This window comes from Triticum aestivum, chromosome 1A (assembly GCF_018294505.1).
Source record: "Triticum aestivum cultivar Chinese Spring chromosome 1A, IWGSC CS RefSeq v2.1, whole genome shotgun sequence".
NCBI classification, from domain to species: Eukaryota; Viridiplantae; Streptophyta; class Magnoliopsida; order Poales; family Poaceae; genus Triticum; species Triticum aestivum.
This window is the reverse complement of record NC_057794.1, coordinates 585857080-585869725: the sequence shown is the minus strand read 5'-3', so window position 1 is coordinate 585869725 and position 12646 is coordinate 585857080. Positions and strand designations below refer to the sequence as shown.

The window sequence follows — 12646 nt, the reverse complement described above, 5'->3', positions numbered from 1 at the left end:
AAATCAATAGATTGGCCATTCTCAATGCGCCAAGATGCATTATCCTTATAACTTTGCAGCAATTTCAAACAATTTCTCCACTAGATTGCACAATGAATCAGCTGTTATTAGGGACAACACTAGGTAGTCATTTTAAATTTGCGAAATGGCATCCTTTTTATCATTTTAAAATTGTGCAACCACACATTTCATATGCAAATGTATGTTTTGGTCAATTAAAAATTGTGTAAACAATAGTTTTATGTTACTTGTTTTTCAACAGGCCAACTTCGGTCATGTCACGTATTTGACCGACTATGTATGGTCGTGTCATGTATTTGGTTGTATAAGACTTGGTTTAATGTGGTCAAACATGTAGATTCAAGTTCCTCTTGTCCTCTTATGATTGTGAATGGATTTGGAAATCAGTATATTCAAACAAGATGGCGTGGCGGCGGCATCCTCGCGGTGGACCTGTGTCTTTGGGCTCCGACATTGCTCCGACATTTGCTCCAGCGTCGGCGCGGAGCTTAGGAGGTAGTCTAGGAGCGGATGCAGATTGTGGACTGCATCGACGACATCTGAAAGACAAAACATGTGCTGAATTTATGGTTTGTGGATGGCAAGTATGGTTTCCTTCTTCGGCGTCTTAGTCATGTTGGGTGCTAGATTTGGAGTTCGATGGCATGTCTAAGGTATTGCCTTAGTCTGATTCGTTCAACGATAATAGCTTCACTTTTGGCGAGCCACCTTAGAGGTCCGCAAAGTTGTATATTAGCGATAAAGTCGCGTTGAGGTGAGCCACTTTGAAGATCCACAAATCTATATATTAGCAATAGAGCCGCGTCGAGCTCTGGTAAGAAGATGATCTGTCATTTTTCTCTTTCGTGGTTGTTGTGATAATGCCGGAGGTAGGTGACGGACGTTGGTGTCAACTTTATAGATGTTTTGTTATCTTTATCTTTTTCAGTTTTGTCATGTCGATCTTTAGGTAAGTTGTATTTGTTTTTTTAAAGACGAAGTCTTTACGTGAGTTGTATTTGTTTTTTTAAAGACGAAGAGACGCGTATTACCATGAAAAGGAAAGGCGTGCTCTAATGTTCCGTTATAATAAGAAGAAACATTTCCCTAGAAAAAGTTGTTACTTCCTCCAATGTTTCGTTATAAAACTAGCTACAATGGTAGTAACATATATTAATAACATGCGCATTACTAATTTATGTTACAACCTTTAAAGTGGGGAGTAACATATATATGGTAACATAAAACACATTATTTATTAAACTATAGACACATCTTATCTTAATATATGTGATATTACTCATACTGCTAGTAGTAACAGTAACTAGCAGTGTTACTACTTTTCATTTATTGCTTGTCACATCATTTATTTTATCCAGATATATGTGATGTTACTACATATGTTACTCCCATTGTGTGTAGTCTAATAAGAAGAAACATTCCTAAATAAGTTATTACTCCCTCCGATCCATAAATCGCACTAAATCAGTTGATATGGACTCAGAGGGGCGTAATTAAAATTCAGTCTTGCTAAGACTTAACAAAGTCTGAATCGATGTCATATCCGTGAGTTCTTACATTGAGATTCACATTGAGATTCGTGCAAAATTTTCTTTTTAGGTTTCTCCCCTCTTGCATGTTATGTCACTTATGTCACTTAAATCCAGTTGACTAAGACCTAGCCGCACTTTTAAAATATATTTTCTTCTTAAAACACGGAGTCTCCTCCTGATTTTGTTTCCATCGAAAAGGGACTAAAAGTTCTTACACTATACTCTGCTAGAAAGAGACACCAAACAGAACCGGAGTATAGTTCCGGCGCCGGCCACGCTGGTATTCCTTGGTGCACCAGCCTCCTTAATTACCATACTGTCAGCGCAGCTCGGTCGGCGGCGCCGCCGACCTCCAGACCAGCGGCACGCGGCCCTCGCGGTCCCGGGCGAGCCGCTCCTGCGCGCCGCCGCGGAGCTTCTCGAGCCGCGGCGCGTCGCTCTGGTGCATGACAAACACTTTCAGCACGTTGAACAGTGCACCCGCCACCCACAGCACGCTCCCGCACAGGCTAATCCACCCCTCGCTCTCGCTCTGGCTTTCGCCCTTGCCTGCCAGGGTGGGCTCACGGCGGCGGTGGAGGGCGGCGGCGACGAGGAAGAGCAGGCTGCCGAGGAGGACGGGCACCTGCACGCTGGACTGCAGCAGCTGCGCGCGGCCGTCAGCGCGCTCGTACACCTGACATGAGCTGAGCACGGAGCCCAGCAGCCAGAGCACCGCGCCCGCCAGCAGCGCGTCGGCCGCGCGCCTCTCCAGCTTCTCGCCCTGTTCAGACCATCAGCAGAAAACACAACGAGCAGTAGTTAGTTAACGGCGGCGGTCGGCGGCCCATGCGTTTGCCGACGGTTGACACTAACGAACCTGGGAGAAGAGCTGCAGCGCGAGGCCGACGATGGCGAGGACGCAGCCGGCGGCGTGGAGCGCGGGCGCGAGGAGCTCGACGAGGCCGAGCTGGGGGTCGAACCGGGCGAGCCCGACGCGGCAGTCCACGCCGGCGAGGTGCGCGCCCAGGTCGTGCGCGTTCACGGCCGCCACCACCGCCAGCGCCACGGCGGCCACGGCGAGTCCCGCGTCCGTGGCGCCGGCGCCGCCCTCGGACGCGCACAGCGCCGCGAGCCCCGTGGCCAGGAGCAGGGTCCCGAACATGTACGCGCCGGCGTTGATGTACTCCCACCGCCGCACCGCCAGCGCCGGCCCGTACAGCCGCGCCTCCCTCGCCGTCGCCAGCTTCACCATGGCCTCGGCGGCTCCGTCGACGCGTCACGGCGAGCGGTGCGAGTGGGGAGTAAAGTAGCGAGAAACCGCCGCGATCGAGAGTCAATGCGGTGGGTTGGGAACCTGGGATGCGTAGGCGGAGTTTGGAACGAGTGTGCGTGGCGCCGTGCATGGCGCGTCTGGACGGACAGGTGGTGCGTAGTTGACGAAGGGAAACGGGGACAGAGCACCTGGATGCCATGCGACATGTGGCAATGCCCCCTGCTCTGCTTTTGCTCACCGGGGCAGAGGAGAACCCGGGTCTCACTTGCCAACTTCGATTCAAACATGTTTGTCTCGAGGTCTGACTGCTTGCGTCATTTTTAATTTGCATTTGTGTATCAGTGTATGGATTACTTGTATTTTAATAGTACTCCTAGTAGTACGTACTATGACAGTATGTAGTGTTGTATGGTTTCAATTGTGTCACATGCAAGCAATAATATTCTTTTATTTTTGAGCTTCGTCCTCATCCAGCGCTGCACTGGATGGAGCATCATACGCTGCACGACTGGACCAACCAACAGGTCCTGCCGCTTCAGCGCGACTGCGCATTCACGCCGAATTGCAGGTCTTGATTTTTTTTTACATAGTCTTGTCAGATATTACTCCGTTTCAAAATAATTGGAACTAGCAAGGTGACCGCGCATTTGCGCGGCTAGATATATTAGGTATTTTCATATCAAGATTTTCACATGTATATGCGTATGTTAGTCATGGATTATCTCTTGTGTATCCTCGATGAAATATTCTGTCAAGTTTTTTTTCGAGAAACTCGCAGGAGCGCTGCCTTTTAATTAGAAGAAGAGTGAGTGTTACAATAGTTTACACAAGGCTTTTTCCTATAAGATTCGGGTGGCGGGGGAGCCTCCCAACCATCATCGGCATGCGGATTACTCGCGAATGGGAAAGCAACTGGATCTGTGCAAGCGAATATCTGTCAAAACTAGATGGGCAACTTCTTGGTAGGTCAACCTCTTGCCGATGAAAACTCGACGGTTCCTCTCCTTCCAGATGTTCCAGAGCGTGTAAATCATGGCTCCACTACGCTCCCGCCTGTTCTGAGCTAGAACACTAGCAAGAAAGCCCTCCCACCACGTGTTGATGGAGGTTCCATCGTCCGGTGGACTCGGGTTAGGCATTCCCTTTGTTGCGTTGACGCTCCTCCAGACCGCCTGCGAGAAGGGGCAATCTCTACATAGATGAGTGACCGTCTTATTGGATGCCATGCAAAGGCGGCATATCGGATTGTGTGCCCATCCACGGATTGCCAGGTTTTCCGCCGTGAGGATCCTTCCATGCAGGACAAGCCAGGCGAAGAGCTTGCATTTGGGGGTGGCCTGTGCTTTCCAAACCTTAGCAGAGCGGAAAGGCACCAAGCGACCAGAGAACTGCATATGGTAGGCAGACTTGCTGGAGTATTCCCCTGAACCCGTCCAGTTCCAGCGGATGGAGTCTGGACGGGAGGGGTCAATGCCGGTGGTCTGTAGAAGCTGCCAAATGTCGAGGAATTCGCAGAGCTGGACGACAGTTGCTACCTCTTGAGCACTGCGTTGGTTTTCTCCGAAGAGGAAGGCTAAGTATTTCTCTCAGTTTTTGAGAACCAAGGTATCAATCCAGTAGGAGGCTACGCGCGAGTCCCTCGCACCTGCACAACACAAATAAATCCTCGCAACCAACGTGATAAGTGGTTGTCAATCCCTACACGGCCACTTACGAGAGTGAGATCTGATATATATGATAAGATAATTTTTTTGGTATTTTTGTGATAAAGATGCAAAGTAAAATAAAAGCAAAGAAAATAATTAAGTAGTAGGACATTAATATGATGAAGATAAACCCGGGGGCCATAGGTTTCACTAGTGGCTTCTCTCGAGAGCATAAGTATTCTACGGTGGGTGAACAAATTACTATTGAACAATTGACAGAATTGAACATAATTATGAGAATATCTAGGTATGATCATGTATATAGGCATCACGTCCGAGACAAGTAGACCGATTCCTGCCTGCATCTAGTACTATTACTCCACTAATTGACCGCTATCCAACATGCATCTAGAGTATTAAGTTAATGAAAACATAGTAACGCCTTAAGCAAGATGACATGATGTAGAGGGATAAACTCATTGTTGGGGATCGTTGCAGAAATTAAATTTTTCTACGCATCACGAAGATCAATCTATGGAGAATCTAGCAACGAAAGAGAGGTGAGTGCATCTTCATACCCTTGAAGATCGCAATGCGGAAGCGTTGCAAGAACGTGATCGGTGGAGTCATACATGAAGCGATTCAGATTGCGGCCGAATTCGATCTAAGCACCGAACAACGGTGCCTCCGCGTTCAACACACGTGTAGCCCGGTGACATCTCCCGTGCCTTGATCTGGCAAGGGAGAGGGAGAGGTTGGGGAAGACTCCGTCCAGCAGCAGCACGATGACGTGGTGGTGTTGGAGCAGCGTGGTACTCCGGCAGGGCTTCACCAAGCGTCGCGGGGGGAGGAGGAGGTGTTGGGGAGGGAGAGGGCTGCGCCTTGAATGTGGTGCGGCTGCCCTTCCACCTCCCCTCTATTTATAGGGGCAAGGGAGAAGGGGGTCGGCCTCCTCCAGATGGATCTAGAGGGGGGGCGGTGGCCAAGGGGGGAAGGCTTGCCCCCCAAGCCAAGGGGGGTGCCCCCTTTAGGGTTCCCCCAAACCCTAGGCGCATGGGCCCTAGGGGGTTTGGCGCCCAGCCCACCTAGGGGCTGGTTCTCCCTCCATATTCAGCCCATAGGGCCCTCCGGGGCAGGTGGACCCTCCCAGTGGACCCCCGGAACCCTTTCAGTGGTCCCGGTACAATACCGATAAACCCTCGAACACTTCCGGCGACCGAATAAGGATTTCCCATATATAAATTTTTGTCTCCAGACCATTCCGAAACTCCTCGTTACGTCCGGGATCTCATCCGGGACTCCGAAAAACATTCGATAACCACGTACAAACTTTCCCTATAACCCTAGCGTCATCGAACGTTAAGTGTTTAGACCCTACGGGTTCGGGAATCATGCAGACATGACCGAGACATCTCTCCAGCCAATAACCAACAGCGGGATCTGGATACCCATGTTGTCTCCCACATGTTCCACGATGATCTCATCGGATGAACCACGATGTCAAGGATTCAATCAATCTCGTATACAATTCCCTTTGTCTACTGATATAGCACTTGCCCGAGATTCGATCGTCGGCATACCAATACCTTGTTCAATCTCGTTACGGCAAGTCTCTTTACTCATTCCGTAACAAATCATCCCGTGAACAACCCCTTAGCCACACTGAGCTCATTACGATGATGTCTTACCGAGTGGGCCTAGAGACACCTCTCCGTCATACAGAGTGACAAATCCCAGTCTCGATTCGTGACAACCCAACAGACACTTTCAGAGATACTCGTAGGGCACCTTTTTTAGCCACCCAGTTACGTTGTGACGTTTGGCACACCCAAAGCATTCCTATAGTATCCGGGAGTTGCACAATCTCATGGTCTAAGGAAAAGATACTTGACATTAGAAAAGCTTTAGCAGACGGACTACACGATCTTGTGCTGTGCTTAGGATTGGGTCTTGTCCATCACATCATTCTCCTAATGATGTGATCCCGTTATCAATGACATCCAATGTCCATGGTCAGGAAACCATAACCATCTATTGATCAACGAGCTAGTCAACAAGAGGCTCACTAGGGACATGTGGTGGTCTATGTATTCACACATGTATTACGATTTCCGGATAATACAATTATAGCATGAACAATAGACAATTATCATGAACAAGGAAATATAATAATAACCATTTTATTATTTCCTCTAGGGCATATTTCCAACAGTCTCCCACTTGCACTAGAGTCAATAATCTAGTTACGTTGTGATGAATCAAACACCCATAGAGTTCTAGTGTTGATCATGTTTTGCTCGAGGAAGAGGTTTAGTCAATGGATCTACGACATTCAGATCCATATGCATTTTACAAATATCTATGTCTCCATTTTGAACATTTTCATGAATGGAGTTGAAGCGACGCTTGATATGCCTGGTCTTCTTGTGAAACCTGGGCTCCTTGGCAAGGGCAATAGCTCCAGTGTTGTCACAGAAGAGAGTCATCGGGCCCGACGCATTGGGAATAACTGCTAGGTCGGTAATGAACTCCTTCATCCAGATTGCTTCATGTGCTGCCTCTGAGGCTGCCATGTACTCCGCTTCACATGTAGATCCCGCCACGGCGCTTTGCTTGCAACTGCACCAGCTGACTGTCCCACCATTCAAAATATACAGGTATCCAGTTTGTGACTTGGAGTCATCCAGATCTGTGTCGAAGCTAGCATCGACGTAACCCTTTACGACGAGCTCTTCATCACCTCCATAAACGAGAAACATATCCTTAGTCCTTTTCAGGTACTTCAGGATATTCTTTGGTACCTTCCTACCAAACTTACGTCAAGGTTTACATCAGGTCTGGTACACAGCATGTCATACATAATAGACCCTATGGCCGAAGCATAGGGGATGACACCCATATTTTCTCTATCTTCTGCTGTGGTCGGGCATTGAGCCGTGCTCAATCTCACACCTTGCAATACAGGCAAGAACCCCTTCTTGGACTGATCCATATTGAACTTCTTCAATATCTTGTCAAGGTACGTGCTTTGCGAAAGACCAATGAGGCGTCTCGATCTATCTCTATAGATCTTGATGCCTAATATATAAGCAGCTTCTCCAAAGTCCTTCATTGAAAAACACTTATTCAAGTAGGCCTTTATGCTTTCCAAGAATTCTATATCATTTCCCATCAATAGTATGTCATCCACATATAGTATGAGAAATGCTACAGAGCTCCCACTCACATTCTTGTAAACACATTGAGGGAGTCCTGGATTAGGGGGTGTCCGGATGGCCGGACTATACCTTCAGCCGGACTCCTGGACTATGAAGATACAAGATTGAAGACTTTGTCCCGTGTCCGGAAGGGACTTTCCTTGGCGTGGAAGGCAAGCTTGGCGATACGGATATGTAGATCTCCTACCATTGTAACCGACTTTGTGTAATCCTAGCCCTCTCCAGTGTCTATATAAACCGGAGGGTTTTAGTCCGTAGGACAACATACAGAACAACAATCATACCATAGGCTAGCTTCTAGGGTTTAGCCTCTCTGATCTCGTGGTAGATCTACTCTTGTACTACCCATATCATCAATATTAATCAAGCAGGACGTAGGGTTTTACCTCCATCAAGAGGGCCCGAACCTGGGTAAAACTTCGTGTCCCTTGCCTCCTGTTACCATCCGGCCTAGACGCATAGTTCGGGACCCCCTACCCGAGATCCGCCGGTTTTGACACCGACATTGATGCTTTAATTGAGAGTTCCTCTGTGTCGTCGCCGTGAGGCTTGATGGCTCCTACGATCATCAATAGCGATGCAGTCCAGGGTGAGGCCTTCCTCCCCGGACAGATCTTCGTCTTCGGCGGCTTCACACTGCGGGCCAATTCACTTGGCCATATGGAGCAGATCGAAAGCTATGCCCCTGGCCGTCAGGTCAGATTTGGAAGTTTAAACTACACGGCTGACATCCGCGGGGACTTGATCCTCGACGGATTCGAGCCACTGCCGAGCGCGCCGCACTGTCACGACGAGCATGATCTAGCTCTACCGCCGAACGGTGCCCTGGAGGCCGCACCCGCATCGGCTTCGACCCTTAATTTGGAGCCAACTGCGCCGATCGAGGATGGGTGGTTGGACGCCGCCTCGGGGGCTGATCCCAACGGCGATCGAGCCGAACACCAGCCCCGCACTCCGCGAGACTCGTGACTCCAAGGAGCTGGACTCCTCTCCGGACTCCGAACCCTCCGCGCCCCTGCCGATCGAATCCGATTGGGCGCCGATCATGGAGTTCAGTGCCGCGGACATCTTTCAGCACTCACCTTTCGGTGATATTCTGAAGACACTAAAGTCTCTCTCTTTATCAGGAGAGCCCTGGCCGGACTACGGTCTGCAAGGTTGGGATACGGATGATGAAGAAATTCAAAGCCCACCCACCACCCACTTTGTAGCCACTGTCAACGATTTAACCGACATGCTCGACTTCGACTCCGAAGGCATCGACGGTATGGACGCCGATGAAGGAGATGATGAAGAACCAGCGCCTATTAGGCCTTGGAAAGCCACCTCGTCATATGACATATACATGGTGGACGCACCAAAAGATGATGACGAGGAGTGGGAGGACGCACCGAAGGCTTGTTCCCTCGAAAAGCAGTCAAAGCGGCGACGCAAGCACCACCCCAAATCCCGCCTCGACCGAAATAATGATCACACAGACCCAGCGCTGGAGCAGGGCAAACCGCTGCCGGACAACGGCAATCCGGATAATCAAACCGAAGAAACAAATTCTATAAAGGATAATGGTCCGGACGACATAACGCCGGACAGGCACCCGGAGCAGTAGAATGCCCGTAAAAGGCTTGTTGCCACCGCGAGGAGCCTTAAAAAGCAGAAGCAAAGGCTCAAGGCTGCACAAGACACACTCTAAATCAGATGGAGTAAAATACTCAACACAGCAGCGAGGTACGGCGACAATCGCCCCTCCAAGAGCTACCCAAAGCGGAAACTGCTACCTGAATTCGATGAGGAGGCCTCAGACCCCCCACAACCAAATATCAAAGCAGCCACCTGGCCGGATAGACGACCCCTCTACCAACACAGAGCGGCATACAACGCCACTCACAATACAACACGCGACCCATGCGAGGGCTCGCACCCAAAGGATGGCGCAACAAGATCCATCTATGGACCACGCAAGCTCGCCCCAGCATACAATGCAACACAACAAACATCCGAACAACGCGGTACACCCAGCTACAGGGGCGCTGCACACTCTCTATGTTTCACCGATGAGGTGCTGGACCATGAATTCCCAGAGGGATTCAAACCCGTAAACATAGAGACATACGACGGAACCACAGACCCTGGGGTCTGGATTGAGGACTACATCCTTCATATCCATATGGCTCGAGGAGATGATCTCCACGCCATTAAGTACTTACCCCTCAAGCTCAAAGGGCCAGCTCGTCACTGGCTTAAAGGCCTCCCCGAAAGCTCCATTGGAAGTTGGGAAGAGCTCGAAGACGCTTTTCGGGCAAATTTTCAAGGGACTTATGTTCGACCTCCGAATGCGGTCGATTTGAGTCATATAACTCGACAGCCCGGAGAGTCAGCCCGAAAGCTTTGGAACAAGTTTCTCACTAAAAAGAACCAAATTGTTGACTGTCTGGACGCCGAAGCCTTGGCAGCTTTTAAGCATAGCGTTCGTGATGAATGGCTCGCCAGACACCTCGGCCAAAACAAGCCGAGAACGATGGCCGCATTAACAAGCCTCATGACCCTCTTTTGTGCGGGCGAGGACAACTGGCTAGCCAGATGCAGCACCAGCGACCCCAGTACATCTGAAGTTAGAGATGGAAACGGGAAATCACAGCGCAACAACAATAACAAACGCCGGAATAAAGATGACACACGAAGAGCACGGCAATAAACGCCGGATTCAAAAGCTCTCGGCCAGGTCAAAAGCCGCCCTCTAAAGGCACCAGGGATGAACTGTCCAGCCTAAACAAAATTCTGGACCAGGTATGTCAGATCCATAGTACCCTTGGTAAACCTGCTAATCATACCCACAGAGAATGTTGGGTCTTGAAGCAGTCCGGCAAGCTCAACGCCGTACACAAGGGGGAGGATACACCAAGTGAAGACGAAGACGAGCCTCCCAAGCAAGACACTGGGGAACAAAAGAAATTTGCACCAGAAGTCAAAACAGTAAACGTGTTGCACGTGATCAAGGGAAAAAACAAAGCAGCACTTCCAGGAAAACATACCCAAGTGCCTGTCACCGCGAAGTCCTGCCACTGGTCGTCTCAACCGATCACTTTCGACCATCGCGATTACTCAGCAAGTATCCGACATGCAGGATGGGCTGCCCTGGTATTAGACCCAGTAATTGGCGGATATCACTTCACACGAGTCTTGATGGACGGTGGCAGCAATCTAAACCTAATATATCAGGATACAATCCGCGGGATGGGGTTAGACCCAACAAAAATTCGCCATAGCAATACTACCTTTAAAGGAGTAACGCCAGGCCCAGGGGCTCGTTGTACGGGCTCCCTCCTACTACAAGTTATATTCGGCTCCCCCGCTAACTTCCCTCGTGAGCAATTAACCTTCCACATCGCTCCATTCCAAAGTGGCTATCAAGCACTGCTCGGACGTGAAGCTTTCGCTCGCTTTAATGCAATACCACACTACGCCTCCCTCACACTCAAGATGCCCGGTCCATGTGGTATCATTTCAGTGAACGGAAATATGAAGCGATCTCTGCACGCCGAAGAGAGTGCCGCTGCCTTGGCAGCCGCACACTAAAGGCGCCCGGACCAATGAAAGCATCCAAATAGGTCGTCAAGACCTCAGACACAACTAATCAAGTCCGGCGCCGCTATTTATACCGAATAAGTGGTCACTTCCCTATTTGTCAATACAAGGGGCTCAATGCGTGCAGACAAGTGGCAATTTCTTATCATCTTGAATTATACATGGTTTCTTTAAAAACTATCTTTTTGCACGACAACTTTTTCACTTAACTTCCTCTCTTTTACAGACGATCATCGTGCTACACCCGTCCAGGATACGGCACAACGGAGACACAGGTGCAGACGTGCAGCAGGGACCCACTCCAAGGATTCTTTTTAGATTAAGACCCAGCATAAACCTTTTTTACTGTCTCTTGTTGATACATATCCACCATTGAGAAGGATGCTGACGTCTTGGCATGTGGCCACGCCAGAACAATGCACGTACCTGGACACAAGGGGCTTCTTACAAAGGCCATTATCTAGGCCCGGTTTATACCACAAAGACCGAATACCTTAGGGAGTGTTCGGCGTCGCGAGTTTGGCCCTATATGCATCAGCTCCGAATCTTTGTCTTTGGTCAAATGTTGGGTTTACCCGGCTCCTGAGTTTTGGTGCCTTACGTTCCGCTTTACCGGCTAAGGTAGCACCAGGAGAACTACTGCGATTGTGCCCTGGTTCATCTGGACGAGCACCTCAGTAGAGAAAGCCGAAAACTGACTGTCATGATATAGCGTGAGACTGGTCAACCACTCGATGACTTGTGGGAATGTTAGAATTCCTCCGCCTTAACGAAGGGCCGTTTTCCGGCCAGGCATGTACGCACCCCAGAATCGGGAGAGTGCGGAGCCACCAGGGGCTATCTAGTAGCCCCACTGTCAAACTCCTATGGCTAAGTGAAAGTGCTAAAGCATTATAGTCCGGTTGCCTCGCCCGCTCCGCTATCACCTCCTTAATAGGACCAAGACGTTGGGTTAAGTGTGAACGCGTGCTTTTTGTGAGCACCTCTGCATTATATGCGTGGGGGTTGAAGCCGACGGCTGCAATCTTTCAGGTTATACACATGTATACATAAACGGCCGCCCAGGAGGCATCATATTACTTTAAGGTAAAAGTATAAAATAGCCTTATAAAATTTATAAAAGCATGTCGCTTACAATGAGATTACATATCACTCAAACACAATATTTTGTGAGCACTGGGTCTCTATCAAACGAGCACCCTCAAGAACTTCTTCAAAGTAGTGCTCAGCAGCCCTTCGACCTATGGCCGAATCCCGCGCTGCAACAGTGGTAGCATCCATCTCCGCCCAGTATGCTTTAACACGGGAAAAGTCCATCCGTGAGCCCTCTATGCACGCCGACCTCTTCATCGCATTAATGCGCGGTACCACATCAAGGAACTGCTGCACCAA

The 12646-nt window shown here is 49.5% G+C and overlaps 1 protein-coding gene across 1 annotated transcript; it reads right to left on the bottom strand.

Moving 5' to 3' along the window:
• Positions 1-1597: 1597 nt before the first annotated feature.
• Positions 1598-2984, bottom strand: LOC123182779 (uncharacterized). The gene is made up of 2 exons (XM_044595446.1): positions 2413-2984; positions 1598-2316 (listed from the first exon to the last, which is right to left on the bottom strand). Exons 1-2 carry the CDS (start codon positions 2785-2787, stop codon positions 1873-1875), a joined length of 819 nt encoding a protein of 272 aa, XP_044451381.1. The 5' UTR covers positions 2788-2984; the 3' UTR covers positions 1598-1872.
• Positions 2985-12646: the final 9662 nt, after the last annotated feature.

Excerpts from the sequence above, each read along its gene's own strand:
- LOC123182779 (XM_044595446.1), bottom strand. The coding sequence starts at position 2,787 with ATGGTGAAGCTGGCGACGGCGAGGGAGGCGCGGCTGTACGGGCCGGCG. Across the intron at positions 2,317-2,412 it reads CGCTGCAGCTCTTCTCCCAG|GGCGAGAAGCTGGAGAGGCG; the intron begins GTTCGTTAGTGT and ends TGGTCTGAACAG.